General features: G+C 38.6%; 1 protein-coding gene across 4 annotated transcripts in view; it reads left to right on the top strand.

Moving 5' to 3' along the window:
- The window catches only part of LOC101747200 (protein unc-79 homolog), a 66,989-nt gene that overhangs the window by 21,473 nt on the left and 21,695 nt on the right, over positions 1 to 23,821 (top strand). For 2 of the 4 annotated variants that reach the window (XM_021353523.3, XM_021353522.3), the window contains 21 exons: positions 3,327 to 3,407; positions 5,142 to 5,273; positions 6,931 to 7,083; positions 7,821 to 7,957; positions 8,581 to 8,763; positions 10,171 to 10,327; positions 11,747 to 11,948; positions 12,913 to 13,083; positions 13,894 to 14,025; positions 14,738 to 14,840; positions 15,268 to 15,399; positions 17,348 to 17,453; positions 17,756 to 17,860; positions 18,374 to 18,512; positions 19,133 to 19,265; positions 19,791 to 19,896; positions 20,985 to 21,074; positions 21,399 to 21,475; positions 21,993 to 22,102; positions 22,738 to 22,845; positions 23,345 to 23,468. In XM_021353523.3, the coding sequence (XP_021209198.1) occupies positions 3,327 to 3,407; positions 5,142 to 5,273; positions 6,931 to 7,083; positions 7,821 to 7,957; positions 8,581 to 8,763; positions 10,171 to 10,327; positions 11,747 to 11,948; positions 12,913 to 13,083; positions 13,894 to 14,025; positions 14,738 to 14,840; positions 15,268 to 15,399; positions 17,348 to 17,453; positions 17,756 to 17,860; positions 18,374 to 18,512; positions 19,133 to 19,265; positions 19,791 to 19,896; positions 20,985 to 21,074; positions 21,399 to 21,475; positions 21,993 to 22,102; positions 22,738 to 22,845; positions 23,345 to 23,468 (2,681 nt within the window). The remainder of the gene's footprint in view (positions 1 to 3,326; positions 3,408 to 5,141; positions 5,274 to 6,930; positions 7,084 to 7,820; positions 7,958 to 8,580; positions 8,764 to 10,170; positions 10,328 to 11,746; positions 11,949 to 12,912; positions 13,084 to 13,893; positions 14,026 to 14,737; positions 14,841 to 15,267; positions 15,400 to 17,347; positions 17,454 to 17,755; positions 17,861 to 18,373; positions 18,513 to 19,132; positions 19,266 to 19,790; positions 19,897 to 20,984; positions 21,075 to 21,398; positions 21,476 to 21,992; positions 22,103 to 22,737; positions 22,846 to 23,344; positions 23,469 to 23,821) is intronic. The other 2 variants (XM_021353524.3, XM_021353525.3) reach the window with 2 other exon arrangements.

The raw sequence follows: 23,821 nt of genomic DNA, 5'->3' as shown, positions 1-23,821 counted from the left end.
GTTCCAATTTCTTGATCCATGATCCTAGGTGTTATTAGAATTGTAATCAATGTTTTCAGAATATGAATTTATGTATTATAGTCATACAGATGTTGTGATAATCATGCCCTGTCGCCTTCATTAGTCTGTATAACGAGTTTTCAATAAGCCTACTTAACCAGTGACAATTTTAGTGACGCGAAGAAGTATTTCGTTCCAAAGAATATTATAAGGGTATAAGCCGCGCCAATAAAGAAACAAATCGAAAATGGCGTCTATGTACCTGCACTGACAGATGGTAGGGTCAACAAATAAAATTCAGAGGTGTCAAGGGACACCCGGATGGAACGAAGTTCCTTTCGATTAATTAGTGAAGGAATTGTAATTTTTTTTTTTAAGTTATAATAATAAATTACGGCATTATGAAGAAGAAAAAACAATACTATGAACTAAATTACTATTGTTGAAACGCTATCTCGAGAAACTGTACTCATTACGCGGACAAATCGGATACGAGCAATGTCACGCGATAAGCGCCTACACGTTGATTGGTCAGAATGACGGATCTAAAAAGTGTCGTGACAACTTTTCGTAAGAATTTTTTCCGTCTAGCCCCCTTTCACAACGCGCGATAAGGAACTTCGTTCTAATAAAAAGAAAGATTGAAAGAAAAAGTTATTTATTGTAAAAAAATATAAAAAAAAACAAATGAGAATATACTTTACTTTACTTTATGCCGTGGCAGAGGGAGAGGTGTCTCATCTGGGATGCAACTTGCGTGGACACTTTTACTGCCAGTCATCTAAGTCGCACAACTCGAAAGTGAAAAAACTCGAACTTAACAACATAGTCAGAACTGATACTTTTTTTGCATGCAGTACGCGCCGTGTGCGACTAAAGACAGCAATAGATTAGAGTGAGAGCGCATGATCGCCGCCGCCATGTTAGATTCGGTTCTCTAATGGCGCGGCTTATTTAAATATTGGCTCTATCGAATCTAAGCAAATGTTTCAAAGCGAAAACTAGTTTATTGCTAAATATTAAAAAGAAATTGCAACTACTGAATTCTCGATATGCATCTAGATGTTGTCCGTTTTGTTTCTTTCTTATAAAGTTTCTTTTCAGTATCCTATGACGATGCGAGAATGAAAGTTTATTTGAATAATAGAAATTTGAATAATACTTAACGTATTATAAGCTATTGTTTAATGTGGCCTTATAACAAATTTTAGTGGTAGTGAGTTTCCAGTTACAGATAGTCTAGTAGGCTGTCTATCTGAGATCATGGCGCTTGCAACATCGCAGTAAAATCGAGGGCTCATCAAAACTAAAAATCGTGACAAGAAACTATTAAATAACAGTGTTTATAATAAAGATAACCATAAAACTTTATTAATAAATTTTAACGAAATATTAAAAATTCGATGATTTTTTTACAAAAAGTTCATAGTTTTGAAGAAGCCTTGGGTTTGGTACAATGGAACCTCTTGTAAGATGTTAGTAATGTGTTCTTAGGCATCAGACTAGACTTTTGGTAGTCTTTTTGTAAACATTTGCTTGTGATAGTCTTTCAGCTAGTGTCAAGCACTAATTTTAGGTCTACTGCAGTCAATAGTTAAAGTTGGCCTATAACTGTTTAGGATCTACCACATAAGATAATCATCGCTATTTTCAATACAATAATAATAATAAAGCCATCTAATCCAAATCTGGTAATTGTACTGGTGGTAGGACCTCTTGTGAGTCCGCGCGGGTAGGTACCACCACCCTGCCTATTTCTGCCGTGAAGCAGTAACGCGTTTCGGTTTGAAGGGCGGGGCGGCCGTTGCAACTATATTGAGAGCTTAGAACTCGTATCTCAAGATAGGTGGCGGTATTTACTTTGTAGATGTCTATGGGCTCCGGTAACCACTTAAAGTCAGGTGGACTATGTGCTCGTTCACCCATCTAAGCAATAAAAAAAACTCACTTTCGATATATATTACAATATTTGTTAATAAGTTGTTACTTAAATTTGAAACAGGCTATTTAATCTTAGTATTATTTATGATATTTGGCCCCTTATTTGTGTAAAAGTCTCCTCCATCCTTTCAATACAATAGCGTTCATATAAATTACATTGTTTAATGAAATGGTTACTATAAGATCATTTGTTATTTATTCAGCCAACACGGTTGCATAAGATTACAAGAAAAGAAACAGTAGTTATGTCATACAAGACCAATACCAATTAGACAAATCTAAGAATGTTGCAAATCATATTTCAAATGCCGCATCTAAGACTGATTACTGTCGTTTACTTTATTTGAAAGTTAAAAAGAAACGAAAAGTTCTATTTTGCGTAACGTTGATTGAAACAAAGTCGATAAGTCAAAATATGAGGAGCTCTTATTAGTGGGCGTTGAGGAGTTAGATTAGTTAACTTTCTTTATAGTATTATGTAATTATATTCACACCATTGGGTCACACCAGGTGGGCTGTGAGTTCGTCCACCCATCTAAGCAATAAAAAAAAGTACACACAATTTTCTAGTGCCATTACCTTGTGCATAGTGTATCCGGTAGTTATTCTACGAAACACTGCTCTTGCTAGGGCTAGAGTTAGCAAATTCTCTCAAGTTGAGTCCGTGAGCTCACCAACCCGTGTATCCGGTAGTTATTCTACGAAACACTGCTCTTGCTAGGGCTAGAGTTAGCAAATTCTCTCAAGTTGAGTCCGTGAGCTCACCAACCCGTGTATCCGGTAGTTATTCTACGAAACAGTGCTCTTGCTAGGGCTAGAGTTAGCAAATTCTCTCAAGTTGAGTCCGTGAGCTCACCAACCCGTAAGGGCGTAGTTGGAATAGTCCATTAGGCTATTTGCGATTGAGTAGGGAAAAATAAAAGTGATAAAAAAAACATTACTCTATAACCAATCGTGGTTGTTGTTCTGACAAAAAGTTTTTTAATATAATAATAAAAGTTATAGTAGATATACAAAATCAAATACAGGCAACATTTTTCTACTGGTGGTAGGACCTCTTGTGAGTCCGCGCGGGTAGGTACCACCACCTTGCCTATTTCTGCCGTGAAGCAGTAATGCGTTTCGGTTTGAAGGGCGGGGTAGCCGTTGTAACTACACTTGATACCTTAGAACTTATATCTAAAGGTGTAGATGTCTATGGGCTCCAGTAACCACTTAACACTAGGTGGGCTGTGAGCTCGTCCACCCATCAAAGCAATAAAAAAAAAATCCAATTTACTGACTCGAACGCATACAGATTGAATTGTCATAAAGCCCGCAGTTATTGATCAACTTTCATTCTCGCATCTCGACTAAATGTTATCAAAATTATAATAGTTGTATAGTTTGTCCATTTCATGCAACTGTCGCTATTAAATGACGTCGGTCCGGACTCGACGCTCGCTAAGTCCACGACCGATACACAAGTACGTTCCCAACTTATATACGCTTTAAGCTTCTTATGTCTCGTATGTGTTGTGTGCTTTTATTATAGAGTGATAGTCATTGTTGCTGCTATGTTCTTGCTAATACGTCAACTCTTGAAACATTTCTGGTTTAAAAAATTCTCTTGTCAAACTTTTTTTTTCAACACACAAGTTTTGTTTCTGATTCAAAATATGACTCCATCAAGTAATATGGAACAAATGTCATTTATCTAAAAATATAAAAGTTTACGATAAGGGCTAATATTTCAATATTAGTAGTAGAAGATTTTAAGTTTAAAGTCTTAGTAGAAATTTTAGCTATTTCCATTGTATTTGTCTTTCAACACTATAAAGTTTACGGATTTTTGTTCTGTTTAAAATGTTATGAGCTTGTGCTAATATATAATACACAAGCGCTTAGTAAAAGGAATGTTGAAAAAATTGGGAGAACGTTGAGAGAATTAGGATCGAATGTCTTGCGAAGAATTGATTTGCATCGTAATTCTATGCATACTCATTACATGTGACGAAATACGAGTATCAGGTAGTTAAAGCCTTTGTTAGGTTTTGATGATGAAGCGTACATTGACTATAAGCAGTTCCCTAATTTACCAATGACTGTCACTCGATACTTTAGCCACCCCGCAAAAATAGCCCGTGCTTTTGTTGTAAAGCTCTCTTCGAATGTGCATTCAAAATGTATGCAAAATAATTTCATTCATATTGACTCGTCAACTTTTTTCAAACTATTATTATTTCACATTCGGTATTGAAGGTGGTAGGACGTCTTGTGAGTCCGCACGGGTAGGTACCACCACCCCGCCAAATAGGCACCACCCTGCCGTGAAGCAGTAATGCGTTTCGGTTTCAAGGGCGGGGCAACCGTTGTACTGTTAAAACTAAGACCTTAAAACTCTTATCTCGAGGTGGGTGGTGGCATTTACGTTGAAGATGTCTATGGGCTCCGATAATCACTTAACATGAGGTGGGTAATGAGCTCATCCACCCATCGAAACAATAAAAAAAAATAAAAAAAAGAAGAATAAATGACAAAGTACATTGGCATTTTAATTGAGAATCTTTTTGTAAACGGTAAAATATTTGGGGATTTTTTATCTTTTTGGTATAATAATTGAATGGCGTATAAGTATCGCTTTCGACAAGTCCAACTTAGGAGTTACACCCGAGTGTGTTCTCAGATGCACATACGAATTAAGAACTTATTATTACAGTATTACGTTCGACTTCACACTCGAAGAGAGCTTTTAATTTAGAACCTTTTAGAAATAAATAATTTATATCGTCCTGTCATAGCATTAGTTTCCCTAATCGATTGATTTACGTAAAACATGTAATTTAGAACCAATACCGATGCTAATGCTGAAAATGGAAACGACCCTTTAAAATGAATTTAAATTTCAATTATGCACAAAAAGATGCACTCACAAATGTATATTTATATATATAGAATCGCGACAGTTATTTGCTTGATATTTCTCATACTGTCGTACACAACATTAGCTCTTTAGTTTCGTAACAATCTTTACCACAGATGTAAAAGAGTTGTTGAAAGCAACTGTACACCTAGGTTAGTACAGTTACAAACTTATAATTTGTACACGTCAATATTTTTAACTGCAAATATCACAACAAAATGCACCAGAGCTCGTCTCTAATATTTTAGTTACGATCAAGCGTAGTAATGAGCGTAATTAAAAAAAATATATGGATCAGATAATGACAGCAACGGTGGAGACGATAACGGAACAACTTGACATGGCGGTGTCTCTGCCAGAAGCACCGCCAATGGCGACAGCCCACACTGTCACCTTAACTGACACGGATGTTGCCACTGCTACTGCTGATGTGAGTATTTTAAAGATACCTATCTATTTTTAGATGATTAGATGTAATCATTTTTTTTCCTACCTAAGCTAATAGCCATGAGAGGCTATTTCAGCGTAACCTTAACTAGTAGGTGAGCTCACGGCGCTCAAACCGGAGTGATGCTAACACTGACCCTAGCAAAAGCAGTGCTTTGCAGAATCTGTCACCGGATCGGAAACGCGACCCACTGAGAAGATCCGGCGAGAGAAAGTAATCATAATTAAAACTACTTTTACCGTTAAATTTTGCTTGTTTTATTGTTATAATAATATCATGGTCCGTGACCACGAAAACTGTAAAGTATTCCAAATATCGGAAATCGTATAAGGACGATTAAAAAAACGCAAGATATAACCTTAAAAGTACTTTTAATTGTGTCTGTGTAAATCGCAACAAAAAACTAGATGTGATCATATTTTATTGACTATACCAACCAGGCTCGTTCTGTTTTTTTTATAGGTATGTGATATAATTTTTATTTGCTATTTTATTTTGAACACTTACAGTGTCACTAATTGTCGCCAACTCGATGCCGTTCTCTCTTGGGAATCATTGACCAGGATAAAAATTTGCTTTAGGGTTGGGAATTAAGAGCATATTACCACTGTGACGGTAATGACACCCGAAGAAACCAGATCCATGTTATAATATTATCTATGTCCTGTCGCCAACTCGATGCCGTTCTCTCTTGGGAATCATAGACCAGGATAAAAATTTGCTTTAAGGTTGGGAATTAAGAGCATATTACCACTGTGACAGTAATGACACCCGAAGAAACCAGATCCGTGTTATAATATTATCTATGTTCTGATGAATAAGGGATGACAATATTGTCATCGAGCGGTTCTTTTGAAGACAACAAGTTAAATGTCTTTGACCGCATTGAAGATTAGGGCGGAACGTTGGAGGCGTCAAGTGAAAGCTAGGAATTCGTACGCATTTATTTGAAACATGTCTCGGGATGAGCTATTTAGCTATACATGCCGAGTTCCGCGTGCAGTAATATCTTTACCTTCAGCGCGTCTATTGGTGTCTAAGTATGACGCACATGTCCCCCACCAGATCGTGATTAATCATCGTCACTCATGGGCACCACAAATAGGGTTGCCACCCGTACTTTATAATAAAGTATTGTATGTTATTTCAGGTTGTTGTACTCTATACTTTAGGTGAACAATAAAGTACACGGAAATAATTTATTTGGCATGATTTGGTTTCTATGGGATTTTGAAAAGTTTAGTCATGTGTATTTTTTTGTTAAGCGAAATACACTCGCCAACGCTACATCACCTAAGCATTCGTTTTTTTAATAAATATTTCTGAACTCAGATTAATCTCAAATGTCAACAATTTCACTGTCAGTAATTGTCACAATTTCTTGTTTAATTTATTCAATTGTAATAAAAAATATGTATTTAAACATAATAATAATGAAAAATAAATTGTATTTTATTTTAATACTATGTACTTTTATATTCTACCTATAATAACCAATGTACTTTATTTGCAAAAAAAAGGTGGCAACCCTAATCACAAACCACCGGAGATCAGCTAAGCTACCGATCGCCGAAAAACCTCCCTAAAACGCATTTGAAGCATGAACATTGTATTAATTGAAGTTAAGAATTTACTTTAGGTCTCTACCCCAAACCTGCTTGGAGATCATGAAATGATGGCAGGGTCCGTAGAAGAGGAAATGGTTAACTTCTGGCCAACGTCCGCCGGGAAGTTTCATTTCTGTATAGAGGATCTGCCGCAGGAGTTGCAGTACATTCATCAATTGCTTCAAGTGAGATGGGTTTTTTTCTGGATTTTTTATTGGTTTTATTGAACATGGTTATTGGACTTTTTATTATTGTTATTACTCTGTGTTATTCCTTCGTCGTCAAATTGATTCATGAACACGTGTGAATTATGTATTTCTTGAGAAAAGATTTAGAGAAAATATTTTGTAATTTATTTCTTGTAGGATTTGAAAACCGGTATATTCATATCGCTTGGTACGAGTCCACTTTAGTCTTATCTTTTTGACTACAAAATCAAAAGCTTATATATAAAAGTTATAAGAATTCAATTAAATGTTACCGTGACATACGTACACCGTCTCCTATTCCAGAGAACGCTGATATTTTTCAGGTCTAGTGTAATTAAAATCTGTGTTCACGAAAGGATTCAGCGATGTATAGCATTACTAGCGACCCGCCCTCGCTTCACTTCAGAAACTGTAATTTATTATTGATTTCTCAACTATTTAATGGATGTTATTATACATATAAACCTTCCTCTTCAATCACTCTATCTATTAAAAACCGCATCAAAATCCAATGCGTAGTTTTAAAGATTTAAGCATACATAGGGACTGACAGATATAGGAACAGAGAAAGCGACTTTGTTTTATACTATGTAGTGATTTAATATAAATTGAAATTGCGTAACTTCTACTCCACTAACAAGAAATTCGAATTATTTTTGAAATACCTTTTTTTTTGACTAAGCCTTTCTTTTTGTTGATCATTGAATTATCAGGAACTAAAGAGCACATCTAGACCGGACGTGCTGTATCATCTTCTTCAATGTCTCCAAGTACTGGTGCTGAACACAGACGCTCTCGCAGACCACAGGGGCTTCCTTATTTGGTGTCAGGAGAACTTGCTAATTGACAAGTAATAAATTTAAAATCAATTGTACTTTTGTAGATTTTAGTGTAATCATGTTTAGTTTAATAACCTTACTTATAATTTAGATGCGCTTTACGCAAAAAATACAGGAGCAATTTTGATTAAGCTTCACAAGCACAAGCTTAAGCATCAGAATAGAGCTTTGGCTGTAATATAGTACGATTAACTTAGAACAAAAGGTGCACGAGTGGTTTTAAGAAGTCGTTGATTTTCACGCAATTAGCGACAGTCACAGAGCAACGTGACCGGGTTTAACTGGTAACAAACAATAATATAACCGGTATGATGATGCTAGCGTTGGCTCTAAGCCGGCCATACTTTAAATAGCCCCTTAGACTACCAGCTTATTAGGTAGGAAGATATAAAAAAGGGTTACAAATTTCTGATTGGCGTGTTGTGCGAACTTGCTTGGACCTTATTATATTTAAATTTCCACTGTAGTTGTATCATACTTGTAAATTTTTAGTCTAGGGATCTTAATTTAATGTCTTAAGATGGGCCGTGGTGTTAAGGCTACGACGTGTACAAGCTCTGGCAACAGCTCACAGTGAGAAAGACTGAATTCGTATCTCCATGGTGGTTTTAATCAAGTAACAAACACATTTCAGTTTGTGGAGCGTGTGCCTAGCTGCCCAGTCGCATATTTGCTCGGTGTCTGTGCCGGTGCTTCTGCACTGCGTGACGCTGGCGGGCGGCGCCGACGTGCTGTGCCGTCTGCTGCGAGACAACTTCCACCATCAGGACTACCGCGTCCGCTTCACGGCTGTGGAGCGAGTTCAAGTCCTCATAAGGTCCGGACCACTCAGCGTTAACACTTTTTACGTTATCTCCTCCTCTTCCTCGCATCGTTTCCTCACTGCTGAGGGTCGTGACCATTATATGTCGACAGGATTTTGCTCCTTGTAATGTCCCGCCAGCGCCTCCGATCATTGGCCGCATGAAGGGCGTCGTGGAATGGGATCTCTAGTGTGGTGCGGATTTGGTCGAATCACTTTGTCGGACTGCGCCCGCGCGTTCTCTGTCCATCGATCTTCCCTGTCACGAATAGTCTCTCTAAGCTATCCGGTGTTTTCCGATCAATATGACCGAAGTACTCGAGTGCGCGGCGAAGGCAAAGTGTGGAAGTCTGAAGTCCAAAGTCGTCGTGGCCTAAAGGATAAGACGTCCGGTGCATTCGTATGTAGCGATGCACCGGTGTTCGAATCCAGCAGGCGGGTACCAATTTTTCTAATGAAATACGTACTCAACAAATGTTCACGATTGACTTCCACGGTGAAGGAATAACATCGTGTAATAAAAACCAAACCCGCAAAATTATAATTTGCGTAATCACTGGTGGTAGGACCTCTTATGAGTCCGCACGGATAGGTACCACCACCCTGCCTATTTCCGCCGTGAAGCAGTAATGCGTTTCGGTTCGCAGGGTGGGGTAGCCGTTGTAACTATACTGAGACCTTAGAACTTATATCTCGAGGTGGGTGGCGCATTTACGTTGTAGATGTCTATGGGCTCCAGTAACCACTTAACACCAGGTGGGCTGTGAGCTCGTCCATTCATATAAGCAATAAAAAAAATATAAAAAAAAGTATTCGAGTGCGCGGTGAAGGCAGAGTGTGGACAGTCTAGTCTTGATCTGCCGTTGGTCTAAGATAGACAAATTGCTTCTCTTCGCTGTCCAAGGTATAGCCTACCCAAATTCAACATCTGCCGCAAGTTTTTTCGTTATTTTGACTTCTCTGCTCTATGAGGCAAGACGTTTCCTTGGGTATTTAATACACTTATTATTCTAAGTATACTCCTCCTCGCTTCGTTTTCCTCATTACTGAGGGTCGTGACTCCCCCGCTGCATCAGTTTCTCCCGTACGATTTCCCATCTGCTGCGATCCTTAGCTTCATGAAGGGCATTGTGGAAGTTGATGTTCAGAGAAGATCTTATTTCGTCCGACCATCTCGTGGGACTGCGTCCTCTGGGACGTTTGCCATCTACCTTTCCTGTCACCATCAGTTGTTCTAGATTATGACCCTCTTTACGAGCAATATGTCCGAAGAATTCCAGCACCCTACGAAGGAATATAGTGGCATATATTATACTAAGTATAATCATCGATAAATCGGTCACAAGAAGTCCCTTAAACAGATTTTAAGTTGATTTTAACAGTGAGCAATCAATCGACTACTTAAAACGCAATCGCCAACAGGTTCATGGATGGGTCCCCGATTAACACGAGTCTGGCGTTGCAAACGGCCATGGCGACAGCGTTCTGCTATCTCATCTCCAGTATGGACGATATCAACGTGTACGTAGCGCAGAGAGCCACTCTGTACATCGGGACCATACACGATAATGCCATTGAGGTTTGTGATATGACGTTTCAGATTAGAAATACAAATTCCGTTCTCATCAAGATAGAAACCTTAAAATTGTTTTTAAAGCCTTTAGCTTAAATAGTGAATAAAGTAAAACGTAATTTTAGTTTTAATTAAAGCTACTTATAAATGAGTCGTCTATTATCAAAGGTGGCAATCTGTGCATTTGGGCAAAAAATTTTTATTGATATGTCAATACAGATTGATTTGAATATAATCGTCTCCTTCAAAGAATACGGTTCAAAACCTGCATTAAATAAAGGTTAATAGTTAACCTGTTATTTATCTAAGATGTCGTTCCGAAGAGTTTTGTGACTGCCGATGGAATACAAAGTCAATAATTCGTTTTTCTGATTTACCAATCATTGTCCAAAAGTCAGATTGCCGCCTTTGATAATAGACGACTCAAATAGAAACTCTGTGTTAGCTCACCGCCAGTTGGCAGCATTCCCAGAAGGCTGGCAGCATTTCCACACTGGATAGCAATGCTAATTCTGTGTACATAATACGTACCGGCCTTCTGGTCTCTCGAGGCTTCAAAAAGTTTTTTTTTAACGTCCTTAAATAAACTTTTAGCAGATGGACCCCAGGGGCCCAAAGTTTTTACCCCAAATGGAACAAAAATGAAATCTGAATTGACTTAATAATTAATTTCATCTTGTTTATCCGGCTGAGTCAGGAAATTAGAGGGACCTTAAAAAATAATTTATTTTCATCGATCCTTGAAACGTGTGCAGATTTCAGTTTCATCCGACGACGATATCACAATTTGAATGTAGCTACCCGGGTGGGTAAGGTCAAGATACCTTATGTTGAATGCTTGGGTTTCTTGAATAAAACTTCCAAATCGATGTGGAGCTTGTATTTTCTTTATACAGGTTATTTCTTAATTTTTACGTTACGAACAACTTCGCTTGGCGCGGCCATTTTTTGAAGTGTGAAAATGGTGTAGGTAAATATGAATAAAATTTTGTACATTGCTCCTTAAAAATTCGTAGGCGTTAACACCTTCAAATATGAAATAGAAGTATCATTCGTGTTTAAAGTGGCTAACCCGACCTTCGACAAGTAATTTATTTGCGTCTTAAATGATCGGAACAGTATCTACGTACATAAGACGATTGATAAATTTATAATAGTCTCTAAATAAATTTTTACTTGTGGTAGGACCTCTTGTGAGTCCGCGCGGGTAGGTACCACCGCCCTGCCTATTTCTGCCGTGAAGCAGTAATGCGTTTCGGTTTGAAGGGTAGGGCAGCCGTTGTAACTATACTTGAGATCTTGGAACTTATGTTTCAAGGTGGGTGGCACGTTTACGTTGTGGACGTCTATGGGCTCCGGTAAACCACTTAACGCCAGGTGGGCTGTGAGCTTGTCCACCCATCTAAGCAAGGTTTTTTTCTGCAGCTCCTCCTTTACTGTCTGGAGACGCAGTTCGATCTTGTAATTGTGGACCGTCCAATGATACTTCAGTCGATATACCAACTCCACAACACGCTAAGTGACCGTCGCATATTGACCTGGGATTTCTTCCTCAATCGCTTCGAAGCGCTGCTCATAGAAGCGCATATCAACTCTAATAAATCTATCGACTTGAATGCTTTACGAGGTAAGGTTTTGTAAATTTAAGTCGGCGTGATAAATAACAAAAATTACTTTGGATTCTACACAATATATTTTTGTTAAATTACTGGACAGTGTCAAAGATTAGATCTGTCATCACTTGAAAAATTGATTACTTCGTATGTCCAAAGATTAAGGTTCAATCCCCTTCCTTATCTATGTTACATATTTCAGAAAAAGAACCTCCTGAGTGTTCATGAATATATGTATGTTCTTTTTGTGTATGTGGGTTTTCAGGTATCTTAGTTATAGTAATAACACAGGAGAAAATCATAAGTTGCGGCCTTTGTATGTGTAATTCAAACTTATATGTACACAACTAGATATTATCCAATATCTGCCGGCAACCAATTTACGTTCTCTTTAGGTTGGGTCCATGATGACCTGGAGCTTGACTCAGTCAGTAAGTATTTACAGTCGGCATCATTGCGCCACTCTGAGAAGGCGGCACGACACGAAAACCCTGTTGTCGTGGCCGCCGGGAATTACATACCCGATCCTGTGGACCGAATGGTAAACTGTCGACGTCGCCCTAAACACGTCATTACGGATTCTCTCGATCCATTAATGGTGCTTTTAGGTACCTCAAGCACCGGTCACCGTCCTCGCGAAACCTGTCGCTTGCGACGTAGGGCTCCGCGAGTAAATTAACCCACAGACACAGCCCACTGAGTTTCTCGCCGGATCTTCTCAGTGGGTCGCGTTTACGATCCGGTGGTAGATTCTGCGAAGCTCTGCTCTTGCTAGGGCCAGTGTTAACAATACTTCCGGCTTGAGCCCCGTGAGCTCACCTACATACTAGGGTAAAGCTGTAATAGCCTCTCAAGGCTATCTTTGCTTTGACAATACAATGTATAAAATGTTCAAACTTATAATTTTAATTAATTATGGTCGAATTTCGTCTACGGAGGGACCACTAGTTTGAAATATTCTGTATGCTCCGGGCACAGAGGTGGTGAGTAGTGAAGCCAGTCCGGAGCGGGTCGCGCAGAAGGCTCGGCGCGCGCAGCAGGCGCTGGGTGGGGGAGCCCTGCACGCCCTCAGCGCGTCGCTCGGACCCAAGTGCCCTTACAAACGGACGGCCTCCGCACCGGCCGCCGTGCTGCACGCGCATAGGCACGGTGAGACATTCGCACCAACAATGCTATTCGACACACAACAATAAGTTATAATACCATTGAAAGGATACCCCAGAACTAATGTAAATTCACAGACTCTACTGAAGAGCGGTTCAAACTAGAAGTATCAGTGTTAAGCAATTGGCTATGTGTCTTGTGTCCTTACACGTAACTTATAGTTTTGTAACGAAATTTTAAGTAATGTCACGAAGCGTGATATATTAAAGAAATATATCATATTAGGACCTTCGTAAATTTGCAACTTGCATGTAGAGTCAACCCATAAATACTTGTGCTAACAAATCATTATCCGTCCAAATTTACCCACACGGACACATAACCTTTTCAATGAACATAAATTAACGAGGTCCATATAAATACTTGTGCTAACATTTGTCCAAATTTCCCCTACCGCGGACACATAACTTTTCTAATGAACACAAATTAACAGCACATATAAAAATCGTATTATTTAAAAATATATAATATGCAGTTATATGAGTCGTCTATTATCAAAGGTGGCAATCTGTGCATTTGGACAAAAAAAAATTATTGATATGTCAATACAGATTGATTTGAATATAATCGTCTCCTTCAAAGAATACGGTTCAAAACCTGCATTAAATAAAGGTTAATAGTTAACCTGTTATTTATCTAAGATGTCGTTCCGAAGAGTTTTGTGACTGCCGATGGAATACAAAGTCAATAATTCGTTTTTCTGATTTACCAATTATTGTCCAAAAGTCAGATTGCCGCCTTTGATAATAGTCGACTCATATATAGCACTCGTTCACTGAGATCATAAAACCTTAGATCGCGAGAAGGTGTATCCGCGGCAGTATTCAGCCCCACTGCTGAAGAGGAAGACTTCGAGGTTCGGACTGGGACAGCTGCTGTCAGCTCCACAACCGATGGGCACTAACCAGAGAACCGGTAATTCGCATGGTAAATTGCTAGTTTGCTTCTTTTTTTTTCTTTTTTTATTTGCTTAGATAGGTGGACGAGCTCACAGCCCATTGTGGTGGTCACTAGAGCCCATAGACATCTACAACGTAAATGCGCCACCCACCTTGAGATGTGAGCTCTAAGGTCTCAGTATAGTTACAACGGCCGCCCTTCAAACCAAAACGCATTACTACTTCACGGCAGAAATAGATAGGGTGCTGGTACCTACCCGTGCGGACTCACAAGAGGTCCTACCACCAGTAAAGTTGTGGCTTTGCTAGCTCCCTTTATTGACTAGCATGGACATAAGCAATATCGAATGTGGTACTACTTAATTTATGGATCAATTTGTTTTCTGCCACAATATTTTGTCTAATAACGTAAAACAGTATTAAAACGCACTTTACTGATTTAATAAAATTACTAAAAACATTTTTTTTTATTGCTATTGTAGGCAGACGAGCATTCGGCCCACCTGATGGTAAGTGGTCACCGTCGCTCATGGACGTCAGCAATGCCAGGGGCAGAGCCAAGCCGCTGCCTAAACATACCAGATTTATTTTTTAACTACCCGTACTGAAAATAAAATATACCCAGAACATACAAATTTCATTCACAAATAAATTTCTATATTGTTCTATATGTAACGTCATGGTTTTATAATTCTCATAACAGGAAGTTTTCTACGTATTCTTAAATATACATCTTTCAGAAGAAGCACTACCAACGGTTTCAAACAAAGCGATCGATCTTGAGGAGGCGGACAGAGAGACCACAAATTTGTTAGCCTTTTTGCTCATGCAGTTCTTGTCTAGGTAAGATAAGGCAATTGAATAATAGTCCGTCCATTAACTTAACTAGTAAAACATTTTTCGATTCCTAACCTCACGAGGTGTTGTGACAAAACAGATGATTATTAAAAAATCTCAGTAATGTTTTGTAGAAGAATAACGTAGGAAATATCTATAGTAAATAAGCATTTACTATTTCTCCCATGCTTTATTGAAACGCAATCCAAAATGTTTTTTTATTAAATGATAATTAAATTATTTTGAAAAAAACCACTCTCTTCTCTCTATTATCTTACTTTTCATTCCTTTCCGATTTTTAAATCATCAATAAACCGGTACGTTTCATTCAGTAGATATATATTTATTTAGGATTACTTTTTGTAATTTATCTTTAAAACTTTTGATAGTTTACAAGCAACTATTATGAGTATTGCTGACTTGGCATACACAGGTCAGACCAAGCACATCCAACTGAAGATAAATACGTATCGAAACGACAGGAGCAAGTACTAAAACATCTCTTCATGTTACTCGGGTATAATACCGTCGATAAATTCTTTCACATCACTGCTTACAGTCTGAGGTGAGTTGAAGGTAACTTATATAAATAACAAATAAATATAAACATTGGTTTAAAAACCAAAAGTTAATAAATACATATCCTTAAATATCAAGTAGCCGCAGTACAACAAGCCGCAGTATTTTTCTGTCTTGGAAAAAAAATTAGACCAAAGTAAAAATATACTGTAATGTCATTAATTCTTGAGGTGTGTGCAAATTCCAAAGTTAATAGATCTCTTAAAGCTTATAATTTATGAAAGCTACATTGAAATATTCCAATGAATACATAGAAAGGTAGAAACAGATGAAGCTAATTAAAGTGTATTAAAAAGAAGAAAATATAATTTCCTTGACTAAATAGACATATTATTCTAATAACAGAAATCGAGGGGTGAAAGGTTGAAGCTACATTTTTGCAACTTTACAGGAGAGCCTTATAAAGTTTAAAATTTGGAAAATACAGTCAAACCTGGGTAAGTGAGAACTGGATAAGTGAGAAAACTCTATAAGTGAGAGTAATAGCCAGGAACCGTCATTTTAAGCTCCCAAAACCTCTATTAGCGAGAAACAGAAACCTCTGTAAGAGAGAGTCGTTTTTCCCTCATGGACCTCCGTAACTGAGACTGCTACTTATCTATACCTCTATAAGCGACAGTCGAGCTTTATTTATTTATTTTATTTAGGAGGAACAAGTGAAAAAACTAATTACAAATTTAACATCTGCTATTTTATGACTCATTCTTAACTTTTGTAGAACTTCTTTCCATTGTTTTTGTATTATTTCTCGTCTATATTGAACCTATTCTATTTCGTGGAACTAAATAACGTTGTTATTTTATCGCATTCTTTTCGAATGGACACGTGTGCCTGTGTACCGTCCTATTCGTCGGACTTACTCAGTTTATCGTTAATCAATTGCGAAGGAAAGTTCTGTTCTGCATCATGTCAAAACGGAAAATTAAAGTACTGTCATTAAGTGATAAACTTAAAATAGTGAATGCGTTTGAATCCGGAAAATCGCGAAATGAAATTCAGACGGAGCATTAGCGAGAAGCTCGGGTTAGTGAGAAACCTCTTTAAGCGAGAATGAGATTGTGCTCCCTTGAACTCTCGCTTATCCAGGTTTGACTGTATATCATAAAAAAAACTTCTTCAGCTATTTGTATGGAGTAAACTTAATTGAAGTTCAATTAAAAACATCGAACTGTTGATATTAATATCAAATAAAAGACACCTTTAATTACAAAGATAAATGTCGCGTACCTATGAAGCGAAATATCGTTTAAACCAAATAGCCCCTTAAATTCAACTCTCGAAATGATTCCCTGGCATTTCTAATGGGTTTGTTTGTCTGTTTCCATCTCCAAACATCGCTCGTAAGTATTTTTTAATAATATGATGTTAAGGTTTATAGTCATTACAGTCTGGATAACCATATTATACATACCGGCATAGAGCAATGCCATCTATCGTCGAAGAGCAGAAACGAATATCAAAAGAATCAGTGATATGTAGAACGCTCGAGAAGTAGAACGCCATCTATTCTCAAATGGCGGAAACGCATATCGAAAATACTCGACTTGTGAGGAATGTTCTCGATAATTCTTGCGATGTCGTATCGACTATAAATGCATTGCGAGGATGTCACGAAGGCAGTTAGTAATCGGAACTACTCGAAGCGAAACAGCAAACGGATCACCTGAAACGAAGCGGAAGAAGTGAATTGAGAATTTTAAAGTGTACGTTGGTGGGACTTTTATTTATCCCGAACCCCACGCGTAATAATATATAATATGGTTATCATTATGGTTATATAATATATAATATTTCAACCACTAATTTATTTTTGTAATTCTAAAATTAGTAGATCAATTACATGATGTCGTTATTTCGTAAAATTAATTGTGTACCTAACTAAAAGGCATGGATAGACTTATGCTAATGTAAAGATTACTACTACCTGCTTTCAGACAATCGTCGATCTTCAACGCTTTCATGGCGAACCTTCCTCAGGTGTTAGACCAGAATCATGTAATGGGGGCCACCATACTCGAGTACACTTTACTCGTTTTGCAAGTAAATACATCTATTTTAACTACCGCCATAAATATGCTAAGTAAAACTTTGTTGAAATTTTGATGTGAAAAATGTGATTTGAGAGTTATACAATCAAATGTTAATTGGATTTAGTTATGAAATAAAATATGTAGAACCAATAACAACTAAAATTTTTTGCTAAGGGCTCATACTTCTTTTTTCATAGTTAAGATTTAATAAGCTATGAGATTTCAGTGAGTATTTAGTATTTTCTTATTTAAATAATTATTTTTTTATAAATTTGGATATAAAAGATAAATGAGCTATTATTATGTTATCAGTACAGTGTGGGGGGAGCGAGCGGTAGCGGTACTGCGGTGCTGACGTCGCTCGAGCCCCATGTGCGCAGACATTGGCTCATGGCACTCCTTGTAGTGCTCTACAAGGTATGTAAGCCCTAAGTAATCCTTCAATCATAAAAAAAATCTAAAGCTTTATTACATAAGGGTGTAAGGGAATATCTGTCGAGAAAACAAACACTTGTCATAAACTGCTGGCGATGACAAAAAAACAAAAATATCACTTTACGCACAGGGCTCATAATCCTATACACATACATAGTTTTATAGGGCTGGGATTACTCGAAGACGTAAGAGTGAATTGTACTATAGAAACGAAAAATTTTATAACTTCGTGACCATCATCATCTACAGCCAACCACTGCTGGACATAAGACATCTCCCAATCCACACCACTGAGTCCGGTCTTCGGCTCTCCTCATCCACCTCCTGCCGGTCATCGTTGACTGGTCATCGCACCACCTAGCCAGGGGGTGTCCCACGTTACGTGACCCCTTGTTTGTCTAATACAACATTTTTCATCAATATTCATTTAAAAAAAGTATTTCATTAATTTCGTTCATAAATTTTTAGTAAATCTCTAGTTATTTCAAATTTCAGTATCACTACGACAGCGGCGCGCTTTGCAGCCAGGTTCAACTGCTTGTTCGCATAGTTCTCAACACGCTAGAAGCACAATATCATCAATGCAAACGCATACCTCCAATGATTGTTATGCCGCAAGCCGCTAGGGCTAGAGGTTAGTGTCTTTAATCTTAACACTGTTATGGCGGTACGAGTAACGCCATCTGTAGTCAAATAGCAAAAACAGATACGAAACATCTAGAACGTTAGGTTATGTTATGAAATTTTACGACATTCAGAGAGTTCTATTTGAAGCCAAGCGACGAAGGGATCGCTTAAAAACAGTGAAGAAGTGTATTGCGATGGTAAAGGCTACCCTTAATGGTCGTAACGACTAAATTGAGTTTTAATTAGTTTTAATAATTTGGGTCAACAGTTTCTATTATGTTGAGCATCAGTTCGTAAAAATATACTTGTTGTAGTTCAATGTTAATGATGTCATCTAAGTAAATTTATTTTGTACTATTCGAATTTTGGTCCAAATCGTTATACCTTAAAATCTTCAGATCGGTAATGTTGACATTAAAGTTAAGATACGTTTTATCAATTTTGTCAATGATTATCAATATGGTGGATTTCGTGTGTTTTCTGCTTTAAGGATTAATAACAATAACGTGCAGAAGTTAATTGTCAAATCTACCATAGAAGCAGTAGTGCTTCAGTTTCAAGTTTAATATTAAGATTATCTTATTGACCTATGTAGATGTAATAGGAGTGTGATGTCTATATATACAGATGTGAGTCAGCCGTCGTTGAAGACAGAGCACTCCCCTCCTCCAATGTCAGGGGCGGGGGGGGAGGCCGCTCGGTCGCACAAGTCACCCGCACACATGCACACTCATTGGGAGGAACCCGCCCCTCCACCCAAGTAAGTCATACCAGCTGACGAATTTATACTAGGATATGATGGGAACCGGCTTCAGGGGATCAGTTTTACCCACTCACAATTTGTCTAATTAAAGAATAAATTAATCGAGAAATTTTGGTATGTATAATATTATATATACCAAGTATAATATGGGTATATATGGCTATGGGTAGGGTAGGGCTAGGCTAGGGTAGGGCTATAATATGGATAATTAATATACCCATGGCGTCTCATTCTCAGTGGTACGTTTGTTTTTATTCTCGTCTGTAAAGCGATTGATGTAACTTTTTAAGCCACTTTACATTTCAGTATTTAAAGTGGAACAGCCGTAATTGAAAGGTAAGACTTTATAGCTAAGTCTCTCAACTTTAAGGGCTACATTTCTTTTGAGATGTTCATTGACTTTGGAAGCCTCTTAAGAGGTTGGTAGTAATACCACGAGAGCCCTTTTGTCCATTTGTATTTATTAATACAGATAACTAGAAAGTACTTGATCTTCCAGTTCCATGTTTAATTTTAACACAGATACCAACAATGGAGTTTGGAGCAGGAATCATCTGAGAGCGAACTGATCGCAATACCGGAAACGAGTGACAAATCTGACACAACAGTGCACGGGAGCACGGCACCGGTACGTAAACAATGAAGACAAACCAAACATTCAGCAAACTAAAAAACAGTGCCGCCACGGTTTCAGTAATCGTTGCTTTAGTCAGCATCCTGATTGAACTCGTCGATTACGACGAAGAGTTCGACAAACCCATAGACACCGCCTACTGAGTTTCTCGCCGCATCTTCTCAGTGGGTTGCGCTTCCGATCTGGTGGTAAATTCTGCGAAGCACTACTCTTGCTAGGGCTAGGGCTAGTGTTAGCAAATTCTCTCAGATTGAGCCCGTGAGCTCACCTACCCGTCTGAGCGTAGCTGGAATACCCATTTGGCTACCAGCGGATAGGTAGGGACAAAAAATATCGTTGCTCAGAGACATTAACAATGTCAACGTCAGCAGCACAGCCAAGTCGCAAATTTACGCGAATACAAGTATTTATGTTCATCGCAACACAAATTAAACAGTATAAGAAGTACAACTAGAATTGCAAGAACACGCAGTATTCATTGTATAAAGTCTATGATAATTTTAAGCTACCAAAAAGCCGTCGAGCTTTCGATTAGAAAAGAACACGTCTCTCTATTTTTAAGCTCTAGGAACATTTAACTTAAGTGCACAAGTAGGTCCGCGGTACGCGAGGAATGGCGACGTCTGGTGAAGCGCACCACCACCCGAAATGATGACCACGACCACTCTGCCAAGAGTGCATACGACTGAGGAGAACATTTAATATCGAGAGCCATGCGCTCGTCTGACGGTGCATACTATTCTGACAATGCAGTGCCAAACACAACAAATATTCTGTAAACATGTTCATTTTCATTTCTATCGTCGAAGCTATAGTATTGGCCTACAACCCTCAGACACAGCCCACTGAGTTTCTCGCCGGATCTTCTTAGTGGGTCGCGTTTCCGATCTGGTGGTAGATTGTGCGAAGCACGGCTCTTGCTAGGGTTCGTGTTAGCAACGTCGTCAGGCTTGAGCCCCGTGAGCTCAGCTACTAGTTAAGGTTACGCTGATATAGCCTCTCAAGGCTCTCAGCTTAGGTAGGAAAAAAAAGAAAAAAAATTGGCCTACCACGTTTATTTTAAGCACTGTATCTGGTTTTAGGGTTCTTTCGATGAGCCATCTCATTATGAAGATCCCCCAAAGGTGGAGACCCCGATCGCTAATACAACTCATCCGACTTTTAACAAAATAGTAAGTTACCATCTTCTAATATGCAAAATTTTCCCGGTATTCCAAAAATAAATAATAAATTTGGAATTTAAAACCTACCGAGTATTATAAAATCAGCAAATCACTCAAGCTCCAAAAACAATTCATCAATCTGTCTTGTCATTTAAGAGGACTTCAGTGCCAAACACACGTAAAGAAAACCTACAGAATGGTATTGTTTTAAATAATAATTCAAATAAAATTAAAGTTAATTTTTATTAATTAAAATTTAAATTCTACTGAAAATAAAGGATGTGTTCCTTAGGATGAAACTGTTACATTGATGATGTCACTGATTATTTCCAGACTGCAGTAACGTCAAGGTCTGCACACCAGCTGTCCACGAGCTCATCAGTTTCCATCGGAAGCGACTCCTCCAATTTGTGAGTCTGTTTTCTACATTCAGCTGAATGGCATTGTGCAGTAACCCAAATCATTCTAACAGCTGGCACTCCCACTTTTTCTATTTCTGCTGCAAAAAAGCTATGTATTATGGGTCCAAGAGTCGTTACACAATACAATTCAGATTTTGACCTCGTGTCTCCAAATGAGTGGCGGTATTCAAGTGTCTATGGGATTCGGTGATCACTCAATACCAGTGCGCTTAGTGCGAGTTTTTTAACGTTCTCGATAGCGTAAAAGTTAACTCATATTTGTATGGAGTTGGAACGTTTGTCTACGCTAGGTGCGCTGTTCCAACTGCATACAAATTTGAGTTAACTTTTACGCTATCGAGAACATTAAAAAGCTCGCACTAAGCACAAAAGGTTCACATTAATCTGAAGTTAATTGTCACTGAAAAATGAGACCGAAGTATTTGCTGCATTATCGTTTTACTACAAAAATATTGTTAACATTTTGCCAGTGTCCAATGAGGTTTATTTTATTCTACGCGTTCAGGAAATCAACACCGATGAGTGGTCAATCGGTGGAGATATGGCCTGACCAGTTGCACGGACAACAGACTTCGCCCAGAGCCAAGATCCTCGGAAAACAGAAGAGAATCGTCGGTAAGTCTGTTGATTAAATAGTTTTTTGACGTTCATTGTAATTTTTTACTGGTGGTAGGACCTCTTATGATTCTGCACCGGTAGGTACCACTACTCTGCCTATTTCTGCCGTGAAGTAGTAATGCGTTTCGGTTTGAAGGGCTTGGCAGCCGTTGTAACTATACTGAGACCTTAGAACTTATATCTCAATGTGGGTAGCGCATTTACGTTGGAGATGTCTATGGGCTCCAGTAACCACTTGTCCACCCATCTAAGGAATAAATAAAAAAAACTGAAAATCGTCCATGTGGCAATATCATCTGTAAAGCTGTCTTTTACAACGGCCCTAGTTGAGCACTGAACCAACCATGCTATTCTTTGGCTCAAATTGCATACTTATAACATCATACAAATAGCCAATCAGAGACTATCTTCAATAAACTTTTCGATCGCCTGATTAGCTTAATGTTCAATGGTTGGCAACTTCACTACAGAATTCAGGTTCGAATTTCAGTTAGAGTATTTTTGTTTATTTCTTATAGTAGAAGAGGCATCTGTCGTGGGACCAATGGTGTCGAAACATATAACTTTTTAATATACCAATATATATGTAGATTATTGTTAGATGCTAATTTTGGAAGCCTTTTATTTAATAGTGGGAAGTAGTACATCTCCGGAGACGGGAGGGTCATCTGGTGAGGGACAGTTCTCTCAGTGGCCCTCACAGCCGAGAGACCCACAAGTACATCACATAAAAAGTCCAGGTATCTAAATAAATTTTTACTGTCAATTACGACTTACTTATTACGATATTTTGATCTGACGGTTTAAGTATTATGTCTAAAAATGGGAGTCATACAGACTTCATCACTTGAACTGAAAGATGGTTAGCTACAGAATTATTTTCTGTTAAGCTTAACAACTTTTTAACAACATTTACCACCAGTAGTTTACTGGTGGTAGGACCTCTTGTGAGTTCGCGCGGGTAGGTACCATCACCCTGCCTATTTCTGCCGTGAAGCAATAATGCGTTTCGGTTTGAACGGTGGGGCAGCCGTTGTAACTATACTGAGATCTTAGAACTTATATCTCAAGGTGGGTGGCGCATTTACGTCGTAGATGTCTATGGGCTCCAGTAACCACTTAACACCAGGTGGGCTGCGACCTCGTCCATTCAGCTAAAGCAATTAAAAAAAAATTTTTTTTTTTGAGCTTAACAATATGCTTATTTTAGCTAACAAACAAGTGATGTATTTTCGTCAGTACGGTGCTGTGCGTACACGTCGCCGGAGTCCCCGCTGTCCCGCATGGAGCTGGCCTGGAGCCCCGCGCCGGCGCCTTCACACACGCACGCGCCTGCCCCCTTCCGCATACCGCCCACCGAGAGGTACCTTCACACCCTCACTTTATTTTATTTTTTATTTTTTGATGATTGAAGGATTGTGGTGCTGGGGACGAATGCTCCGAATTCCGTGGACGGCCAAGAGGACAAATAAATCTATCCTGGATCAGCTTCGCATCTGAGTCAGGCTCTCAACAATCTGCTACCAGACGATCCTCAGCTACATCGGTCATATTACCCGCCGACAGTCAGATAACTTGGACAAGGTGATTGTGACGGGCAAAGTAGAAGGAAAGAGACTTCGCGGCTGATTACCTAGCCGTTGGTGTGATCAAATAACAGCCCTAACTGGGCTGCCAGTCGCAACCGCCATTCGAGAAGCTGAGGACCGGACGAGG

This window comes from Bombyx mori, chromosome 7 (genome assembly GCF_030269925.1).
Source record: "Bombyx mori chromosome 7, ASM3026992v2".
NCBI lineage: Eukaryota > Metazoa > Arthropoda > Insecta > Lepidoptera > Bombycidae > Bombyx > Bombyx mori.
The sequence above is the reverse complement of the archived record's forward strand: the minus strand, read 5'-3'. Positions and strand labels throughout refer to the sequence as shown.